The 22,157-nt window shown below is 39.1% G+C and overlaps 1 protein-coding gene across 1 annotated transcript in view; it reads right to left on the reverse strand.

Moving 5' to 3' along the window:
- GRPR (gastrin releasing peptide receptor) overlaps positions 1–22,157 on the reverse strand; it is a 34,539-nt gene that overhangs the window by 6,628 nt on the left and 5,754 nt on the right. Inside the window, exon 2 of the mRNA XM_033114827.1 lies at positions 1,908–2,259. Within this exon, the coding sequence (XP_032970718.1) occupies positions 1,908–2,259 (352 nt within the window). The remainder of the gene's footprint in view (positions 1–1,907; positions 2,260–22,157) is intronic.

The following is a 22,157-nucleotide window of genomic DNA, read 5'->3' on the forward strand; positions in this document are numbered from 1 at the left end:
TACAGAGCCACAGAAAAAGAATTCAGTAGATGAGAGACGACAAGAGAGAATCAGAGAAAGGAGAGAAAAAGCAACAGAAATGAACAGAAAAAGGAAAACAGTCAGAAACACAGAAAAGCCAGGAAGCAGAAATCCATGAGGTAGAATACAATTAGACCATGCAACTGAGAACAGATCTTTAAACAAAAGTTGCAGAGTTGATTATATGCTTGAATGGATTACACACTGAAATTCTAGTAAGTGCCGTCTTCTTTCTCAAGAGGGCAGCTTCCCAGCCACATGACTTCATGGCTCCACAGTTAATAATTTCTTATTCCCTCTGATGCTCAAAAAAAGCAGCCAGCGTTGTTCTTCCTCATTGTCTAAACCAAGATAACTTGCTATTATTACCATTATTATTTTAAATCTCAAGTTACTTCTGGACTATAATATACAGGAATGTTCTTAGATGAACTTGGGGGGAGTGTTTCGTTGGGCTCCCACTCCCTCTGCTACCGCAAGGGGAAGTACTTTCTCATGAAAGAATGTGGGATACAACGGATGTTCACTATGGAGAGGTCTTTCAAGGAGGGAGACAGTACCACTGAGAACTGCTACTCTTCCCTCACTATTGAGGCCAAAAAAAAAAAAAAAAAAAAAAGAACTTTAAAGGGTGAAGCCTACATCTGAGTCAGCTATACATTGAAATGGATGGGGAGTTTTTCTGCTTCCCCATCATTAATACCATATGATCTATATTTGGACTAGAAGGCAAAGAGGAGTGTAGGGTCAGAGCCCCAAAAAGCAGTTTCCAGGCTCTCGGCCTCACATAGAAAGGTGCTGGCTCAGGTAGTAAATGGCCGTCAACTGTGATCAAATGACCATCAGCTGTGGCTAGTTGGCCGTCAGCTGTAACCAGTGAGCCATTGGCCACTAATATAACTGCCGTGGCTAGGCTAGCAAAAAAAGGGGGAGCTAGCAAGAAGATGGTGGCTGAGTCTGCAAGCGGCGCAGTGAGGGTTGAGAATTGTGTTGCTCCTGGTTCCTGTGTCCCCAATCCAGCCGCCAGCGAGAGTATAGTGGTGTGACTCCCCTACTTATGGCTCCGTGGGTGTTCCTTTTTGGCCTAGCCATATCCTGCGTTCTTATGTGGGGAGCGGGAGCTGAGACCCCGCAGGCCGTCCTGCACGACACATGGCGTAGTCGGCAGGATCCCCTGCACGACAAGGAGAAAGCCAGAGCCTTTGGTTTCTACCTCAAGGATGGAATTATGGGAGGTTACAGGGGATGGGGAACAGTCTAACACATATGGCGGGCATCGTGCGTAATTGGCACTCTTGAGCGTACATATGCTGCTTTGTAATCCTCCAACCGCCTTACAATATAGGGGTTACTACCCTCTATCACGGATAAGGGAACTGAGGCTCAGAGTAAATAAGTCATGAAACATGGATTTGAACCTAAATTAATGTGAGCCTATCTTAATCAAATTACTTCTTTTCCTTCAACCAGCCTCATTTGCTTGCCCCCTCTGCTTTGTCCCCATGTAGAAATCCTCTTCCTATCCACACAATGTAATTGGAATTTAAAGAAGTCACATCCCTCTGAGCCTCAACATTTTATTTTTTTAAACAACAACACTTTTTCAGCTATTTCTCAGAAAGAAACCCATATTCTAAATCCTTCAAGTTCTCAACACCTCCTAGCTTAGGTCCTTAATAAGAGAACAAGATTACAAAGAACACCTGAATTCCTGGGCTTCCATGATTCGGAGTTGCCATTTACCATCTGGATGCAGATCACCTACCTCCTCTAATTTCAGAATCAGGTGATCTAACCACCTAAACATTGTACTTGTCGGTGGAGTCCAAAAGAAATGCAAGGGATCAAATCCCCAAGGAGGAAATGAATCAACGCTAAGCACCCACCTGCTTCTTGACGTGTATGTTCCCTTCAACAGGCAGGTTGTAAGCACTCTGGATCAGGTTTTTGGCAATGAAGTAGTAGTAGACAGAGATGATCGACAGTGGGATGATGTAGAATATCAAGAAGGAAGCCATGGAGTGGATTTTGGGGTGCAGCTCATTGGAGTGTGGGTATGGGGCGCAGCTAATGAAGGTCTGGTTGGTGCTTTCCTCGTGGAAAGGATGGAGATCAGAAAACACAGCTTCTGGGATGGCCAGAAGCATGGAGATGACCCAGATCAATGCTGCTTTGAGGCAAATCTTCCTCAGGGCGTGAGACGCCTGGATATCCATTGGCCGGACGATCGCTTTGTACCTGGGGCAGAAAAGAGGGAACGTCCTTGTAAGTTGCCTAATATTATCATGGATACCTGGGCCAGGGCTTGGGTGAGGCAAACAAGGCAAGTGGGGTGCAGTAGTTAAGGAAGTGCTCACTCTCAGGTTCATGCAAGTGCTGACTCTAAGCACACAACCCTAAAAGTGAGTGCCTCCTTAAATGGTGCACCCCAAGCACCTCATCACCTTATCCCAGTCCCGGCCATGAAGGATGCCATCCCCTTTCTCCAGTAGTAACGTTCTGCTCACATTCTCTCTTGATTTTAAGAATACTTCTCAGAAAAACTGAAGCTCCTTTCATTTTTCTTCTTAAATTATAATAACAAAGCACGTTTAAAGAAGGGTACAGAGACAAGATGGTTTTTTTGTTTTGTTTTGGGCAACGCCTTCATGTTGAGTATTCAAACGCAGCAGTTTGGGGAACAGTAAGACACTGAATATTTATATCTGCCTTTTCTCTTTTTCAAAGGATATAGAACGAATAGCCTGCTGAAAAAGTTATACACAGGAGCACTCCTATAATTATCAACTTAATCTTTCCCCTGCTTTCCTACTTTCTTTCAGCCTCATCTTCTGTTGCAGTATTTAGGTCACTCCTGATTCCTGTCTTGGGTCAAGTGCTCTGGGAAGCAGACACTGAGATGAAGCCAGGAGGACAAAATGATTATTGAGGAGTAATATCTGTGAAAGGAAACAGGGAAGGATGCAGGATTGAGCAGAGGAGGTTGTCAGACCCTGATGCAGACCTGACAAGATCTATAGCTGTGAAAGTGACCAACCATCTTAGCTGGCCTGAAAATCTCCCACTTTTAGCACTGAAAGTCCTATGTCCCAGGAAATCTCTCAGTCCCAGCAAACTGGGACTGCTGGTCACCCTACACCAGCTCAATCGGAAGCTCGGGAGCAAAGGTTGCCCAGTGGAAGAGTCCTGTCTTGGGTGGAAATGGCCAGGCCCTTGTATCACCACCTTGCTGAGTCATTGGCTGGGGCCACCGAAAAACAGTGTGACCTCAGTTACTACCTGGTTCAGTCACTGGGCAGGAACTGCCCAAGAAGAGCATGACCGTCACTTGAAAGCTGAAGTGGACCCTGAAGGGGCTGACAGCTGGAGGCTGTCAGTTAACCACAGTCCCTGCAGCTTTTCCTCAAGGGAGGTCTGAGCTGAGCACCTCCATGTCTGCCACAATTCTCCATACAAGGCCTAGTACGCAGGGCTACCCCCCTCTTCTGTATGCACTTGTCTGAGAACCCACTAGAAGATGAGCTCCTGGTGGGCAAAGAGTGTGTCTTTTTCCATCTTGGCATGTGCCGGCACTGTCATTTGCACACACTCCACAAATGTTTGTTCAATGGAACGTGAACTGCTATAGTGTGGAAATTGATATAAGTTGGAACCAACTAAGCGTGAGGGTGTTCATTGCTGAAAATTCTGCATTGAAACTGGGTTCTACCATGATAATCTTTTATATCATGGACTTCAGTAATGGAGGAACACTTATTTCTGCTTGTTTCCATGTTGAGTAAATCTCCATTGAGTTACTACTTTTGGCTGTACCCTGGATCCTCACTCATTGTCCTCCTTCCTCCAGGGAAGGGGAGAGGGGTAATTTATTAAGTGGTGAATTTGGAAAAAGAATCTGGCATGTGCATTGGACTCAAAGAGACCTATGGTTGTCTAACTGTCTGACTGGGAGAATGGCATATCTAATATAGGAGATCAGAGTGTCTGCAATTTGATTATCACTGTGGACCTAAGTCACATTCTCCAAACAGCTCTATCAGACACAGAAGCAATTATTTTTATTGTTGTTGGTCTGATTTCTTTGTCTAGCTCTCTGTTCCCACCTCAGGGAGGTAAGAGAGGGCTAGTATTTATTGGACATCCCTAGCACTCCAGAACAACACTGTAGTCCTGCTTCAGTCTACCTAGGTTTGCTTTTCACCCATAATTCGTAATAGTTCATTTTAAACATAGAAAAACATAAACATTTCAAAGGAATTTCTATTTTCTTCTGGCACGTTCTCTAGTCACTAGTCATTTCAAACATTTTTATTCCTAGTTTAGAATGCAGGCATGGAATTAATACCTTTAATTAAAGGTCTGTAAAAATCTTCAGCCATATATATATATATATACATATATATATATATGTATATATATATATATGACTAAAGATATCTCTAATAAGTTGATTAGTGATAAAGTGGTAAGGGTGACTTCTATCTGCGTTTTCTGGCAGATAGCAGTCATAATTACCATTAACTCTCCAAGTGAAGGTTATTTGCTCGTGCATGAGTCAGAAACCAGAGTGAAATCGTACCTCCTTCTCTCTTGGGAATCTTGTGTTCCTAAATACAAAATGCCATGGGACCTACTGAGCTGCTATTTCAAATTCACAAGTTTTAAAACATAAAAGATAGTATAAAACCATTTTTTATAGTTTTAACAGAAAAATAATTTGAATCTAAACCTAATTAAGCCTCTAGATCTATAGACCAGTTTTTAGGAAAAGTGAGGATAGAAGAACCTGCTAAATGATGCCATGAAGATACAAAACCTGAACTGGAATATTCTACAGCAATAATGACTTCATTTTTTTCAACAAATACGTGGCATAAAAAAGCAGGGAGAATGGTTAAAGATCGACTGAGATGTGTAAGACATATCAATCAAGTGCAACACATACACTCCTTTTGGATTTTGATTCAAACTAAACAACCATAAAAATATTTTTGAGACCACTGAGGAAAATCAAACACAGATTTAGTACTGGTGATATCAAAGAATTATTTTTAATGTATTGGGTGTGATAACGTATTGTGGTTGTGTTTTTAAAAAGGCTTTGTTTAAAACAAAAACTCATAGACACAGACAATTCTTTAGTGGTTACCAGAGGGTAAGGGGGGTGGGGGGTGGGAGATGAGGGTAAAGGGGATCAAATATATGGTGATGGAAGGAGAACTGACTCGGGCTGGTGAGCACACCATGTGATATATAGATGACGTATTACAGAATTGTACACCTGAAACCTATGTAACTTTGCTAACCATTGTCACCCCCAATGAACTTTAATTTAAAAAAAGCCTTTATTTACTAAAAACATACCCTAAAATGTTTACCAATGAAGTAATATAATGTCTATGATTTGCTTTTAAATATTCAGACATATTCATATATTACTTGCGCAATTAAAACATAAATTTAAATGCATTGCAAATAATTTTCTGTTATGGAATATTCCTAAAATATCAAAGAAATTAAAGAAACCCCATTTATTAAACTCTTGCCTTGTGCCAAGCAGAGACTAGCATCTACATTATCTCATATATATTCCAGAGAAGTCCAACAGGTAAGTGCTATTATCTCCATTCTACAAGAGACAAGTTGAAACTCAGTTTCAGATGTGATGGAGTCATTATTCATTATTCAACTTATAACCAGCTCTTTTCAGGATACCACAGCTCTTTCAGAAGAAAGCTTTCAGAAGAAAGCTTTCAGAAGAAAGCTTCAGAAGAAAGCTCTCTGCCTGTTTCCCTACAGGCAGAGAAACAGACCAGATGTTTCCAAAATGTGCATGGAACACACCAAATGTTCCCTGGAAATCTAATGGTTCTATAGAGCATGAAACATATCAGTCAATTTGTTCTTCCGGTTTAGACTGCTCTACCCAGAACTCCCAATGCAGGGAGACACCACTGGATGATTCTTGTTTCCTAGTGATGGCTGTTTGGAATGGAGTGGATACTTAATCCCAGCCAATGGACTTCCTGGTCAGCTACTAAAGAGTCTCTCTTTCTCTTAAGCATTTAAACTGAAAAAACAGAGGATGTAGTTAGTCAATGATAGAGGCTGGAAGTAAAAGATTTTGATGTTGAGGAAGGGATCAGGGCAGCCATATTTTAACCAAGTACAAGATGCATAAGCAGAGTAGGTAGACTGAGAGAGAAGAGAAAGAATGAGGCAGATGTAAGAGAAGCTGATGTAATGTGGCCCTAAGTCATACACAGTGTCCTTGGTTCCTGGCTCATGAGCTATTTTTGAATGTACAAGAGGTCTCCTGTTATAAACTTAGAATTCTCCTGTCCCCATTTCACTTGAGTTAGTGTGAGTGGCTTCTGTTTTTTGTCAACAGAAGAGTCTTATCTGGAACAATTAGACATGGCAATCACTTAAAGTTATCAGATTTATTTCCAAGATCGTTGCGCATAGATCATCTCCCACTTGCGGCCCTCTGAAAGAATGAGCTGTCAACTTTCAGTTGTGCTCAAGAGATAGATTAGTCTATACTCTGTTCCTACATTCTCCATCACTTTCCTGCTTCCCTCCTTTCTTCATGCCCAATCCCAGGATTTCCATTCATCTGAATCCTATCCTTCCAAATTCCAGTTTATAAGTATCATCCTAATGAAGTTTTTGGTGGCCAATCTAGATGTCAGTAATTCCCATTCTTTCCCCTAACCTGTCTAATTTTATGACTGGATTATTGACTCTTCTCATTTTATGCTTACTGTGCACTATCTTGAATTGTTTGCTAGCTTTCCATGAGTACGTCTTTTTTATCTGGCTTTCTCAGAAGTGTCCTGAGGTCAGAAGCTTATATCTTCTCCTTTTCTCTTCTTTCTGTATCTCTAAAAATACTCCAGGTCCCTTGTCCTACATACCACTTTTTTCAAAGTAGAGGCTCAGCAAATACTTGCTAATTAATTAATTAATAATACGTGACTTGCAGATATGTCTCCTATTTCCAACTCCTCACAAACAAGAGAGAGCAGATCGACTTTTATATAATTAGTAAGAATCATTCTTCCATAGAGTGACAAATTCGCTCCTTTGATAATATGGGACTCAAGACAATCACTTCCCTACTTCTGAAAACATCTGCACTTCATTTTTTAAATGCAGACATTGAAAAGGCCAAAAATGTTCTCTCTGTAACAAGATTAATGTGTCAAAGTGATTCTTGGCAAGTAGAAGTAGCTGGCTCCCACACGCACAGATGGAAACCTTTGCCCACTGAAAGATGTGTCTTTTATTCAAATATTGGCAGTTTGTTTTTAAGGATCCAGTATTTCAGCCCTTATTTGTCCATAAGGACCTTCTGAAGTCCATAGGAATTGTTGAATGACAACATTTTTAAACCTCCATCGTAATCCCAATGCACATTACCTAAAGAGGATTGAAGTGAAGAGAAAACTAAATGAACTAAATGGTCTTTAGGGTAATTGATACAGTGTCAGCAGTTAAATTAGAATTTTAATACCTAATAACATTTGATAAGACTATTAAACATTGGCTTTATTTTCTCTTGAGAATAACACCAAGAACTTTTCTGAACAAATGCGAGGCAATTATTAGCTGGCTTGTAAAATGACTATAATCCAGAGCAATGGAATCTTATGTCCCTTTGAGCTATTACTCTCCAAATGGAGAACTTGCTGGTCCTGGGTGCCCATTCGATCACTATCTTTAAGTATGTAACAGATTACAGTCACCCTTTTCTGTTCTTCCCTCCATAAAGGTTGGGAAGAACACAACATTGCCTATGCAGTGTTCTTGCCCCCAAATTTTAACCTGAATCTAACTATGAGGAAATAATCAGACAAATCCAATTCTGGCACATTCTACAAAACAAGTCACTTGCATTCATCAAAACAGCCTACATCTTTTTTTTTTTTAGAAGAATGTGAGGGACCTACTGTTGAACCTTAAAAAGGGTTTAAAAAACACAACAAGCAATCTTTTTTGCAATATATACATATATCAAAACATTATGTTATGTACCTTAAACTTATATAACGTTATGTGTCAATTATATCTCAGTCAAACTGGAAAAAAAGAGAGAGAGAACAACCAAATGCAATGCATACACTTTGATTTGATCCTCGATTTAAAAACAAAAGCTACAAAAGACATTTTTGGGACAATGGGGGAAGGTTGATTATGGTTACATATTTGATGGTATTAAAGAATTATTGTTAATATCATTAGTGTGATAATGGCATTGGGGTTATGTAGAAGAGTGTCCTTATTCTTAGGAAATAAACACTGAAATACTTAGGAGTGAAAGATCAGGGTGTTTGCCCCTCACTTTCCAGAATTCAGCAAAATAAAACAATTCATATATATATATATTTCTTCTCACTCTTTTTCAGATATATACATATCCGATGCATATACATTTCAGATATATACATATATACATATATCTGAAAAAGAGTGAGAAGAAACTCTAGAAAATGTTCATTGTTGGATGTGGATGCGTATATACAGGAGTTCATAAACAGGTTGGGGAGAAAACACACACTAAAATACAGAATTTAAAAAATAAACTAACAGTAAAATAATTTTGAAATCATGTGTTATACATTTTACTATATTTTGTTAATAGTAAACCCTTTTCTCATCAGAAAAACTCTATTATAATTATAATTGTAACGTGATTGAATGTGTCATATCTGACTAGGGTCCACACAAGGAGTGAATATATATTCACATTATTCTCTTGGATTTACAATTTTAGTATCATTTACAATCTGTGGGGTTCTGTTTTGCTCGGTTTTATTTTGGCAGGAATCTTTTTAAGCCGCTTGTCCATTTGGGGAGGTTAGTTTAATTAAAACTGGATCATGCACAAACACACGTCAGTGTGCAATGCCTCACCATAAGCTGAAAGTTCAGGCCAGAGTAATGTACCATTGCTGAGCCGTCTATGTGGTGGGACCCTCCTCCTGCTGTCTGAATTATACACGATGAGGCGTCTTCGGATGTGGATTCAATGAGAGGGTGAGCCTCAATTTGGATACTACATATTACTAATGTTTAATTCATTCTTATTTCTAAATACAAATCAATATGAGTAGAGGTTTTGTGGCTTTCCTCCCTTACCTATTAGATCAAGTTGCATTTCTCCTGGAGGGTGTGAACCCTACTTTGGTGTCCACTGTCCCAGAAGACACTGCCCACAAAATTTAGCTAAGGTTTGATCAGGCTTTCTAAGAGTCTGTAGCAGAGTACTTCCTGCCCCGGAGAAAGCAAGCTTTAAACTCAGGCCAAGGCAGAGGATCATCCATGTGATGAAGTGTAATCATACTTTTCTTTTTCTGGTTTTCTTCAGAGAGATCAAGCCGCAGGTCATGGATCCAAGCAGGACCACCCCTGAGTAAAGTCCTGAAGTCACCTCTTTGTGAATTGCAATTTCCTCTCCATCTTGTTCTCTCCCTGTAGGCACCCACTGTCTCCCTGAGAGCAAACCCTGCTTTGGGAAGGGCAGTACATATCAGTCATTTGCTCTTAAGTATGGATTGAACTCAATGCAATTATCTTCCTATAAGAAAAGTCCTACCTCTAATTACAAAGAGGCACATTTTGGGGTGGCAAATTCTCCCTCCCCCGCTTCACTGGTATTGGAATTAAGGAAGAAAACCAAAGAAATAAGCAGAATGTCTGTTCCTCACCTGTGTCAGCCATGATGAAAGCAGTGTGTTTCTAGGCAGACACAAAATTCCTGTTCTTCTGTGAGCCTGTTATACTGAACCTCTTGCCTCTTTCATCCCTATATACATACCCTGAAGTTCAGCTGTGGCCTGAGGCCTAGAGTGAAGTCTGAGCTCTGTCATATATTCAGAGGCATCAGGACCTAAAGAGGCCATCTGAGTGAGACCTTGAGCTGAGATGAAACTTGGCTTCTTGGAAGAACTAAACAAAAGAGGCTAGAACAAGGTTAAAGAAAGAGCCACTGACAGAGGAGAGGTGTCAGGAGTGCAGGTACTAGTTCTGGGATATGAGGGATGTAGAAGCTGAGGTATAAAATGGGAAGAGAGATAAAAACAACTGTTGGACATCTGATGGTGCTTTGGCAGAAGTTGGGCAACTATTGACCCTTGAGCCCAAAATAGGTTTCAGCAGGATGATCTAATTCCAGAGCTCAGTGCTAATCCTGAGAGGGAGCCGTCAGAAGGGGTATGAGCAGGATGAAATACTACAGTTGCTGGTGGGTATGTTTAAAATGACAAAGGAAAGCAGTCATCCAGTTAAATTTCAGTAGGTGCGTAAACATCCTGGCACAAGTTATTCGTAGGCCATTCTTCAAAAATGTTATGGAGGGAAGAACATATATTTATAACTTATTATAGACTTTTTCAGCAATTTATGAGCCAAAAAGTTTGAAGACTGTTTATAAATCCCATTTCCAAATTGTGGTTACACACGGCCTGCATTTACTCTACCGCGTAGCATAGAAGATACACAGACAATGGGGGGAAATCACCCACATTCTGGGGTGGAAGGTGTAATAGACTCTGAGTCATAAATTGTCATTCACCCCCAAACAGACCCTGAGACAGGATTTAGGTGCAAGTTGTTTATTTGGGAAGGGATCCCAGAAAGCCCAGAAAAGGAGTAGAAGCCAGTAAAGGGTGCCACTCTGGACAACTGGAACACAGGACTGCTGGGCACCCCCAAGAGGCTGTGCTGAGCGCATTCCAGAACTGTGCCACCAAGGAGTGAGGAGTCTTCCGTGTTAATTCTGGGGCACTCTGCTTTGCCATAAACCTTCCCTTGGCCAGAGATCACCCAAGGTCAGAGAAACACAGGAAGCCCAGATCTGTAAGTGAACTCCGGATGTGCAAGGGTACGGGTGGGCCACCAACAGCATGCACTATGTAAAGTCTTCTGCCAGTCCAGTCAGTTTATCAAACATATATATAAATATCAGAGACAACTTCAGTTTTTAAATATATTTCAAATTATTGAGGATAAAAAGAAAATTTCTAAATTATCTCAATAAAAATGCATTTTTTTTTTTCCAAAATAAGAATCATTAAAGCTCAAAAAGACCACTATGGCATATGAGCCACTGTATCTCATTATAGAAATTTAACAGCGCTATATTTAAATAGCCTTCTGTGAGAGGCTTTATACGTGGTGAAATAGTGGCCTAACTTTGTAGTTTATCGGGTCCACTAGGCTAGAAGTTTGATCTTGGCAGTGTTGGGGAAGTATCACTGTGGTGGGGAAACCCAGGACAGGAGAGAAATGCACTGGATGCAGACTGGGAACTCAGCCTTCTACTTTCACTTCCATAAGTAGCTATTTTTGCGTAAGCATGCTGTCTTGATTTCTTTTTATTTAACAAAAACTTATATCGCACTTACTGTCTGCCTGGTATAGCTCTCAACACTTTTCAAGAATTAACCTTTTGGATCCCAGATAACAACACTAAGAAGTAGGTACTACTGTTGTCATCCTCTTCTTACGGATGAAGAAATCTGAGGCACAGAGAGATTCAATAATTTGTCCAAGGTCACACAGCTAACAAGGGGCAGAGCTAGGTTTTGAACAGAGTCTACTTGGCTCCTGAGTCCAGACTTTAAACCACAAGACTTTATTTAATGCCTCCATTTTCTTCATCTGCAGCTAATGCTATCAACCTTACTTGCCATGGAGAAGAGCTAAATGAGGTGTTCCAAAAGTACTTTGAAAACTAGTAAACACTATTTAAATAAAAGGGTATTAGTGCATTTCCTGAAAAGACGTGACTGTCCACTAGAATGTCAAATGGTCGAGAGTTGGATGATATCCTCTCGGATCCCTTATGAATGTAAAAAACAATCATACTAATGGTACACTCCTCTCTTGACTAGTAATTCTAGCATTTCATAAAAAATGTGACACATTATTTCATTTCGTCATTAGACAAATTACAATGGTCTTGTAATATGTTAAAGGTAAACACCGGCATTCCCATTTTACAGATCAGAAAACTGAAGCTGGTAGAGTGATTTACCCAAACTCACACAGTTGACAATTAGAAGAACCAGGGCTCAAACTCAGACATCTCTTCAAATTCAACGCTTTTGAATTTATCCTTACTAAGACTAGTGCTCTACTAAATGTCACCTCCAAAAATTAATAAATAAAAGAAAGAACAAAAGAGAAAATAAAGAAAGAAAGAGAGAAAGTTATTATTTAATGGGTACGAGTTTCAAAATTGGGAAGATAAATAATATTTTGGAGACGGATGCTGGACGATAATTGCACAACAATGTGAATGTAATTAATGCCACTGAACTTTAAACTTAAAAATGATTAAAATGATAACTTGTATGTTAGGTATATTTTACCAGAATAAAATTAAGAGAGGAAAGAAGGGAAGGAGAGAAAGAGGGAGGGAGGGAAGGAGGGCGGGAGGGAGAAAGAAGAAATAGTTGTAAGTTTCTCACCACGCAAATTGGGGGTATCTTAAGAACCAATTGAAAAAGTTTGCTTTTAGTCAGCAAAGACATCCGCAAGGAAGGTAGTCGAAAGGCAGTTAGTCACTTTGAATAACTTTGTTCAGTGAAAAAATTTAGTATAAAAGTGCTAACAGCTCATTGTAAAAATTTAGACAGCAGAGAATCCTAAAAACAAAAAAAGAAGAAAATCATCCGTATGTCTTACATGTGATATTTTGATATGTTTCCTTTCAATTTTCCTCTGTCTTTTGTGCAGAATTGAGAGCATACAATTTTGTATCTTTTTTCAGGATCTATAGCCTAAGCATTTCCATCTCACATAGATGCCCACGACCCCTCTAGTCAGCAGGCAGCTCTCTGCGGATGCCAGCCGGCCTCTCTGGGCACCATGTCCATCCAGCTCCAAGGAGCCCCGGTGGTCACTAGAGGGCCACGTCCCTCCTTTCAAAGATTCTTCCTAGGATTAGCTCCAGACAACACAGCACGCCTAAATGGAGCAAAGCACCCCCTCCTCCAAAACTAGCACATCTAACCATCAAAAGCATATCTTAAACACCTTCTTTTACATGGCTCTGTACTTGGTACAAGAGAGATCGAAAGAAGCATAAGCCCTGGACACTCAGTGACATTTTCTCTCATTCCATTCTGGAAATTAAAAAGGTTCATGCACCCTGGGTCACAGCACTATGAGTTTCAGTTTCTTGAGTCAGGTCTATGTCTTGTTCATTTTATACCTATTTTATTTATTGAATAAATATATCATTAAAACTGAAAATCTAGAACTGTGCACCCAGTTTGGCCTGTACTGTCTTACTTTCAGATAAAGAAATGGGCTCAAGATGCTCAACATAACCCATTCCTCCCCTGTCACCCTCCTACCTCCTAGCCAAATACTTTTGGATGCTTTTGTGCTATAATGGCAGAGATAAGTGGTTGCAACAGAGACCATATGGCTGACAAAGCCGAAAATATTTACTATATGGCCCTTTAAAGAAAAAGTTTACCATCCCCTGGCCTGTGTGCACTGAATGTGCGAAAACATCTAATGTCTCTATTATAGCACAAAAGCAGCCATGGACATTTTGTTAGCAAATGGGTGTGGCTATGTTCCAGGAATGCCTTATTTATGCACACTGAAATTTCATGTAATTTTCACATGTTGCAAAATATTATGCTTCTTTTGACTTTTCCCCAACCATTCTCTGCCTGTCCACTCCAATGCTGTTGGTTCCTTCTTTAAACGGAGAAGAATTTTCAACCATGGCGAAAAAACAAAAACCAATGAGAATGAATGAATGAATGAATGAATGAATGAATGAATAAATGGAGGAAAGACCATCTTCCACTTCACAGAGCACTGCCTGTTAGGTTTCTTAATTTGTGATAACAAAGACACTAGGCCACTGACCTCTGCCGTTGGACTTGTAGTATTAAACACTGATTGCTCAGGATCCTTAGTTAATTTATCAGCACATTTAAGAACTAACTTAGTATCTCAGGCTCTGCTTGGCGGTATGGATATAAAAATCCCTGGCCATTAAGGATTTAAAATCTGGTTGGGGAAGCAAGATATACCCAGATGAAGCTCTTAAAGAACAACAGAATGATACTTACATATGTGTATTCCCCTTTCTGAGCATGCTTAGGATGGATGATGCTAGGTCAGTATATAAAGAGCTGTCAGCGTGGTACAGACATATGAGCAGGTGTTTGATAACAAAACTGTTTTATACAGAACTATGGAATATAAACCTTAGAAGTCATCACGCCCCATTTTCTTAACTTACAGAAGAGGATACTGGTCCCTATACAGGTGCCACAGCTGGCCAGCTGAGAACCAAGACCAGAGCCTAGGTTGCTGGATCCCCACCTCAGTTATATTTGACTCGAGTACTTCAGATTCTCAGATCTTTTTAAAGAACATGTAAAGAATGCTTAAAACTAAATATTTATTACACTAATCTTCATCCTGCAGCACATGTATTCCTTAAGCCATCATTTTAACCTTCAATTTCACCTCTGTTGACAATCTAGGAAAGAAAAGGAATGTCGAATTCTGATTTTCCTGATCTTCTGTGATGCTTCCAATCACTAAAAGTGGAAGGGAACAAGAAAAGATAATAATGAAATTCTTAAAAATCTGTTTGGACACTATTTGTTTTTAAAAAAGAAATAAACATTTCCCATATGTTCTCATGGAGAAACTACTGTAATTTTATTTCTACATAATTTTATATCGTGTTTAAAGTATTTCTCATAACAGACGCCTGGCCCTGGTATGAAACTGCTTGACAATAAAAACAACCACCACCAAAGGGAAAAAAGAAACCTTGAAAAGCTTAAAGTTGACCTGTAGTTATTTTATTTATATGTAGACAGCATAAAGAAATAAATGAGTCACGTGGACATATTGTCACAATAAATTCTTCTGATACTGGGAATAAATTTCTTTATGTGCTGCATTTCGCATCCCCCCCACTCTCATTTCTTTCCTATGTAACCTTTAGCTATCACCATCGGTCAATTGGTCTGAGTACAATACAAAAAAAGAAAAAGTAATAAAGAAGTGAAGTTTAAAGAAAGGTACCTTAGGAACATTTTGGCTCTTTCCTTCCCGTGAAATTTCAGCTATTATCAATCACTGCATGACTAAATGTTGGCTCCAGCTCCTGGTTACTGGGGCTACGAGTCCTGGCCTAGTTGAAAAATCCCAGATGCTTTGATATACCTACAATACTTGGCAGTGTCCACTGCTGCAGGCTGTGGCTGAGATTTCTGACTTACTCGCTTTGAGGTGAAGCAGAACTCACTTCTCTGAACCTAAATTGTTGAGATAATTTGAGGCTCTGATTAGGTAGGTCTGTACTGCTCTTTAGAGGGGCTGTTATGTACATAGCTTTGAAGGCAGCATCTCAGGTCAGTAAGAGAGGTGGTATAGGATTTTCCACTTCTGACAATGGCAGACTAGCTCGTTGCTGACCAACTCTCCTGAAATGAAAAGCTAGAAAATTTCTTTGAAAACATCAGAAATACCAAGGCAGTAAGGACTTGACGGGCCAAAATCCTGGAGAGAAGGCAAGTGCAAAGAGGTGAAGCTGTTATTCAGCATCACCTTCCCCTTAAGGCATTTTCCAAATATCAAGCAGCAGCAGAGAACCCAAGAGCTGCGCAGAGCTTCCAGCAATTTTAGGATGAACAGGGACAATAAATGAAGGTCAGGGTCCACCAAGGAGAGGAATCCAGATAAACACCCCAGACTTTCTGTTGACATGCCCAAAGTGGTATACCCTAGTAGTAGGGGCGAACCGGAAATAGACTCATTCGCACAAAGACCCAAGCCGAGTCTCCAATCTGCTCTATCCCTGATTGGGTCAGATATATGGCCACCTCCCAACTACCTGCAAGAAGCAAAAATTCATCTTTTCTGGAAGATAATACCATCCAGAGCCTCAAATTATTTGCAATTCTTCATATACAAAATCAGGTAGTCAAACAAAACTTGCCTCATCTACCAGACAAAACAAAATGACCATAAAACAGAAGAAGAAAATATATAACAGAAACAGACTTATAGAGGTTCCACATGTTAGATTTACCAGAGAGGGATTTTACAATATATTGAGACTAATTCAAGAAATTAGATGACAGGATGGAATCAAATAGGAATTCTGGACTTGCAATATACTATAACTGAAATGAATTAAATGGAAGCTTCAAAAGCAGACTAGACATAGATGAAGAGAGGATTAGTGAGCTGAAAATGTCCAGATTGAAGTACAGTGAGAACAAAATGGAAAATACAGAAAAGGGAAAAGAAACTTCATGGGACACAGTGAGTAGTGAAATGAATTTGTGCTTAAAATAGTTCTCAGTAACAGAAACCTGACCCTAGTATGAAATCTCCTGCCTCAATAAAAGCAAAAACAACCACACGGGGGGAAATACTAGAAAAGCTTAAAGTTAACCTGTAGCCATTCTATTTATATGTAGACAGAATAAAGAAGGAGACGAAAAAGAGAATGGGACAGAAGCAACATTTGAAACTGTAATGGTTGAGAACTTTCCAAAACTGGCTAAAATCTTCAAGATTTAAGAAAAGTTATGAATTTCAAGCTGGAAAAATACAAAGAAAACCACACCTAAGTGCATCATAGCTATGTTGCTGAAAGCCGAAGGTAAAGAGAAAAATCTTAAAATCAGCCAAAGAGATAAAACTCAATTAATTTTAAAGGAGCAACAATAAAACTGGCATCTGACTTCACAGTGGAAGTCAGAAGACAATAAATGGTAACTTCAAAGTGTGATAGATAAGAATGCCAGCCTAGAATTCTATGCTCAGTGAAAATATCCTCCCCCAAATTACATGAAACAAAGACATTTTTAAACAAAAACAGAAAATGTATCACCATTAAGACGTACACTGAATGAAATACTGAGGGGCATTCTTTGGGCAGAAATAAAATGATCTCAGATAAAGCCACAGAGATGCAGAAAGGAATGGAGAGCAACAGAGAAGGTAAATACAGGAATAAATCTAAATTTAAAGGTAAATATGTGAGTAAATGTAAAGTATGTAAAAAACAGTAAACATAATGTCTTGTAGGTTTTAAAATACATAGAGATTTGAAATATAGAATAACAATATTGCCTTCCCTCCCCCAAAAAAGGCAGGAGGGAATTAAAATGAAGTTAAAGTGTCCTATTATCCTTGCATTGTCGGGAAGTGGGAAAGTTCTAATTTATAGCAAATTGCAAAAAGTCAAGGAGACATTGTTGTAAACTCTAGGGTAGCCCCTAAAAGAATACTAACAAGAGCTTGTAGTATAATTAACAAACTCATGGATAGGGGAGGGATAGAATAAAATTATTTAATTAATTTAAAAGGACGCAAAAGGGGAGGGAAAAAGATTAAGAAACAGGTGAGAGCAACAAGTCATAAGATGACAGATTTAAATGTAGGAGCAAAATCGAGTTTATCACAGTGTCTGTATTTACAGGGCAGAAACTTGTAGCCAAATTACAAATAGCAAATACATTTGTGTGAAGTCACTTGTGTTATTCATACCACAAATACCAACGCTGATAAAGATAACTTAAAACTCAAAATGTGAAGACACCCATGACCAATAAGTTAATAAGCGTCAACAATTAAACGAGAGTTTAAGATTACTCAAGGCACAAGAAAACTTGAAATGCTGTGAAATTTTATAGCCCATATAAGAAAGAAACTTGATAGTGGCTTTATCAAGTAATCCTAAATATTTGATAATTATCCTAAACATTTATATGACATTACTAACAATGAATTATGAAACTGAAAGAAACTTTTCTAACCTCTCATTAGTAATAAGCCAATTTTATTTGTTTGTTTGTTTGTTTAGGCTTTTATTTAATTTATGAAGTGATCCGCCCCAAAAGTCTAGTACCCATCTGACACTATATGTAGTTTTTACAATATTAGTGACTATATTCCCCATACTGTATTTCACATCCCCATGACTATTTTGTAACTACTAATTTGTACTTCCTAATCCCTTCACCTTTCTAATAATAAGCCAATTTTCATCAACCGTACTAGAAGATTGACTTATCTTTCTAATTTCTCCATAGAAAAGGATATCAGCAAACCATTGTTATTTTCAGAGGAAACTAATGAGGATAAAACCAAAATGCTTAAGAAAATAAGTATGATAGATGTATGTCAGGCAGTTAATTAACAAATTTTGTTATTTTTCTGGATTTTTTGATGTTTTTGGAATTTATCAACTTACTGAATTTGTAACTTATTCTGATTTCTAAATCTAATATATAATTTCTAAATATTTTAAAACATTCACTTCTCTACCTAATTTTGTATTCATAATTTTATTTGTTTTTTTCTTAAAAAGCACCTTCAAACAGTCCCCATGAAACCTGGATAAGGTCTTGTCATTTAGGGTTGGAACCACTGTTCCTAACGTAGGAACATGGAACAGAATCAAAGAAAATAAACATGATTTACAGATTCCAGTATTCCAGGTTCACTCAGTAGGATCTACCAAAATTCATTCATTCCTTTATTCCTTCCTTCATGTATCTATCCATTCATGTATTCAAAGAATACTTACCAAGCACCTACCACAGGTTAGTGACTGTTCTAGTGCCAGAGAATCTGCTAATGAATGAGACAGCCTCCCATTTTGGGGGAGTTTATATTCTAGTGGTGGAAAACAGATAGGAAACAAAAAAAATGAACAAAATAATTCTCAAGAAAATAATACTGGATGATATTTATTTACCTAAGAGAAATAAAGACATACATCCATAAAAAATTGTTTGCCGATGAGGTAAAAGGGATCAAATATATGGTGATGGAAAGAGAACTGACTCTGGGTGGTGAACACACAATGGGATTTATAGATGATGTAATACAGAATTGTGCACCTGAAATCTATGTAACTTTACTAACCATTGTCACCCCCAAAATTTTAATTAAAAAAAAAATTGTTTGTGAATATTTATGACAGCTTTATTTGTAATCACCCCAAACTGAAAACAACCCTAATGCCCATTAACTGAAGAATCGATAAACAAACTGTGATATAGCCATGCAATAGAATACTACTCAGTAATAAAAAGTAAAATGAACTACTGATACATGCAGCAGCATGAGTTGAAAGAAGTCAAACTCAAATAACCAATACTGCATGATGTCACTCATATGATCTTCTGGAAAAGATCAGTGGTTCCCAAGAGCTGGGGGTAAAGGAAGGGGATAGAAAAAAAAAGGACATGAGAGAATTTTGGGGATAACGAAAAAGTCTGTGAGAATTCGGGGGATAATGAAAATGTTCTGTATATTGATTGTGGTGGTGGTGGTGGTTTTCTGACTTCATAAGTTTGTCAACATTCATAGAAATGTACACCTAAAAGTTTACTGAATGTAAATTATACTTCAATCAACCTAAAAAAAGAAATTGGATGACAGAATAGTGTTGGTCATTCTTTTAGACTGAGGGGCAATCAAGACGTCCGACAGAAGGTGACCTTTAATATCAAAAATGAACCAACAGCCTCTTACAGTTTTTGAAGAAAATCAAATCATTTAAAGTAGCAAGGTAAATATCAGATACTAATCACCACCATCTCAAAGATGACAGTAATAAAAAAGATATATATATATATACCTTGTTCTATTATTGGGAGGTAGAAAAAGAAGGAATGAAGAAATTTTTTTCTTTCATTCTGCAAAACATGTTTTCATTAAGAGAACTTATGCAACTCCCACATAGTGCAAAAATTCAAATTTAGTCTATTTTCAAAGGATGTTACTGACAAGCACAGTTCAAAAAACCGCAGCAGGGAGTCCTTTCAGCCTATGCTCTATGTTTCATGATCAAGTTTTGTGCTTTTTTTTCTTCCTTCCATGCATATTAAGTTATCAGAAATGATAATTAATAATATAAAAGTCTAACGCTGTAAAAGATAATGCGTGAGGGACAAGGTCGAAGTTCTTTGCTGCCATTCTCTCCACAGCATAATTGAAAAGGTTCCAATTAAAAGAGCCTTTCTGGGAAACTCCACTTCTATTGCACCTGCCCTCTGAGCACTCCCAGAGTCTGCCAGCAGCTGTGACAGATCCATCACTGTGGGGAGACCCAAGTTGAGTTTCCTTCCAGAAAGGGAGCATATGCTTTAGAAAAATCATACCATAGAGAAATTATGACTGGTGATTCATGTGAACTCCTCCAACAGAGGGACAAGAAATTGTCTTCTCATGGGAAAAGGCCAATCTCCTTGGAATCAGTGCAGCAGGGCCTCTAGAATAGTAGAGGAGCCTTTAAAATCACTGAGGTGGTCCCCTTAAGGTGGGGACACCTTGGAGTCACTCAGAGTATCTTCCCTAAGAACAGTAGGGCTTGAGATCAGTAGCTCCCACTGGCCAGAGAAGGGAAATGGAATCAGATCCTGAGTTTTGATGGTTTCTGAAGAAAAGTTTTCGGTTCCCCTGAAGGAATTGGGACTTGGAATGAGGAGAGAGGGTTCTAGTCTGACGTTACTCTGAATTTGTTGTGACAAGGCCAAATTCCATCACGTCTTTTGGTCTCTGTGTCAAACAAGGTGTAATATTGTGATTTATAAGAAACATGTATTTGGTCATTCAGATGACCGAAATATATTTCTCATATATATTATATTTGGTTTTCACCTATAGTTCCTCCTGGCTCACAGCTCCCCAAATGCTTGGAATTTCCTAAGAGTTGAGGGTGATGGTGTCTTTTGTTATGTTAATGAGGTGACTTTTGGAAAGTGTTGAAGGGTGGGGGCTGGTCACTAGGAGACTGGTCACCATGTGATTGAAAGGTTGAAACTTTCAGTCCTACCCCCACCGACCCCTACCCCACCTGCAGGAAGAGGAGAGGGCCTGGGGGTTGAATCTATTACCAATGACCAATGATTTAATCAATCATGACTATGTAATGAAGCCTCCATAAAAACTCAAAAGGAGAGAGTTCAGAGAGCTTCAGAGTTGATAAACACATGGAGATTTGGGGAGAGTGGTGTGCCTGGCCAGGGCATGAAAACTCCACGCTCTTTCCTCACATCTTATGCTATGCAACTCTTCTATCTGGCCGTTCCTGAGTTATGTATTTTTTTTTTATTATAAACTGATAATCTAGTTAAGTAAGTAAAATGCTTCTCTAGTTCTGTGAGCCACTCTAGCAAATTATTTGAACCCCAGGAGAGGGGGCTATGGGAACCTTTGAATTTATAGCCAGTTGGTCAGAAGTCCAGGCAACAACCTGACTCATGTCTGAAATCGGAGTAGGGTGGGATACTGCAGGGACTGAGCCCTCTACCTGTGGAATCTGATGCACGCTCTCTGCACAGATAGTGTCAGAATTGAGTTGAATTCTCAGATACCCAGCTGGTTTTCAGAGAATTGCTTGTTGGAAGTGTGGGTGACCTCCCCCCCCGCCCCCCCCCCCCGCCACCTCCACCACATTGAAAATTCAATCTGTGAACACCATTTACAAGAGTTGAACTTTAAGGTGACTTCTATGTGAAGCTGCTGGAGTTTATCATTTTGTCATTGCTCGAACATCAACAAAGCTGTATTTATTGTCCTCTCACTACTAGATGTAAGGTGGGCCTCTGCGTCATGGAAGACAGAGACCCCATGGAGCTTCCCATATGATTAAGAATGTAGAAAACACATCTATAAGAAAAAGACCTAGTAATAGAAGGTAGGATAGCTTTGGTATTTAATGAACAGGCAAAAACATCTTAGGAAGGGGGAAAAAGTCAGTGAAAACAAATATCAGGAAACGCTTCAGAGAGGAGAAGGGACTCCAAGTGTGCCGTGAAGGATTGCTAGGATTTGGATAGATAGAGGGAATAGAGCCCAGCCACCAGGGAGAGGAAAATGAAGCCAGAGAAGGGAGAAGTAAGGTGGCACATGTGGGGGACAATGAGAAGAGTTTAGCTAGAACAGTGTTTGATCTCACGAGTCTTGGGATAGGAAGACAGAAAGATAGACCGGCAGATGGAAGAGACTTGGCAAAAGAGAATGGAAGGATCAGGAAGAAGTTCGTAATGCAGACCCGGAAAGTGAACTCCACATGCATTCTTTACAAGGTCTCAAAATCTCACCAACGGAGAGTC

Source organism: Rhinolophus ferrumequinum, chromosome X, assembly GCF_004115265.2.
Source record: "Rhinolophus ferrumequinum isolate MPI-CBG mRhiFer1 chromosome X, mRhiFer1_v1.p, whole genome shotgun sequence".
NCBI lineage: Eukaryota > Metazoa > Chordata > Mammalia > Chiroptera > Rhinolophidae > Rhinolophus > Rhinolophus ferrumequinum.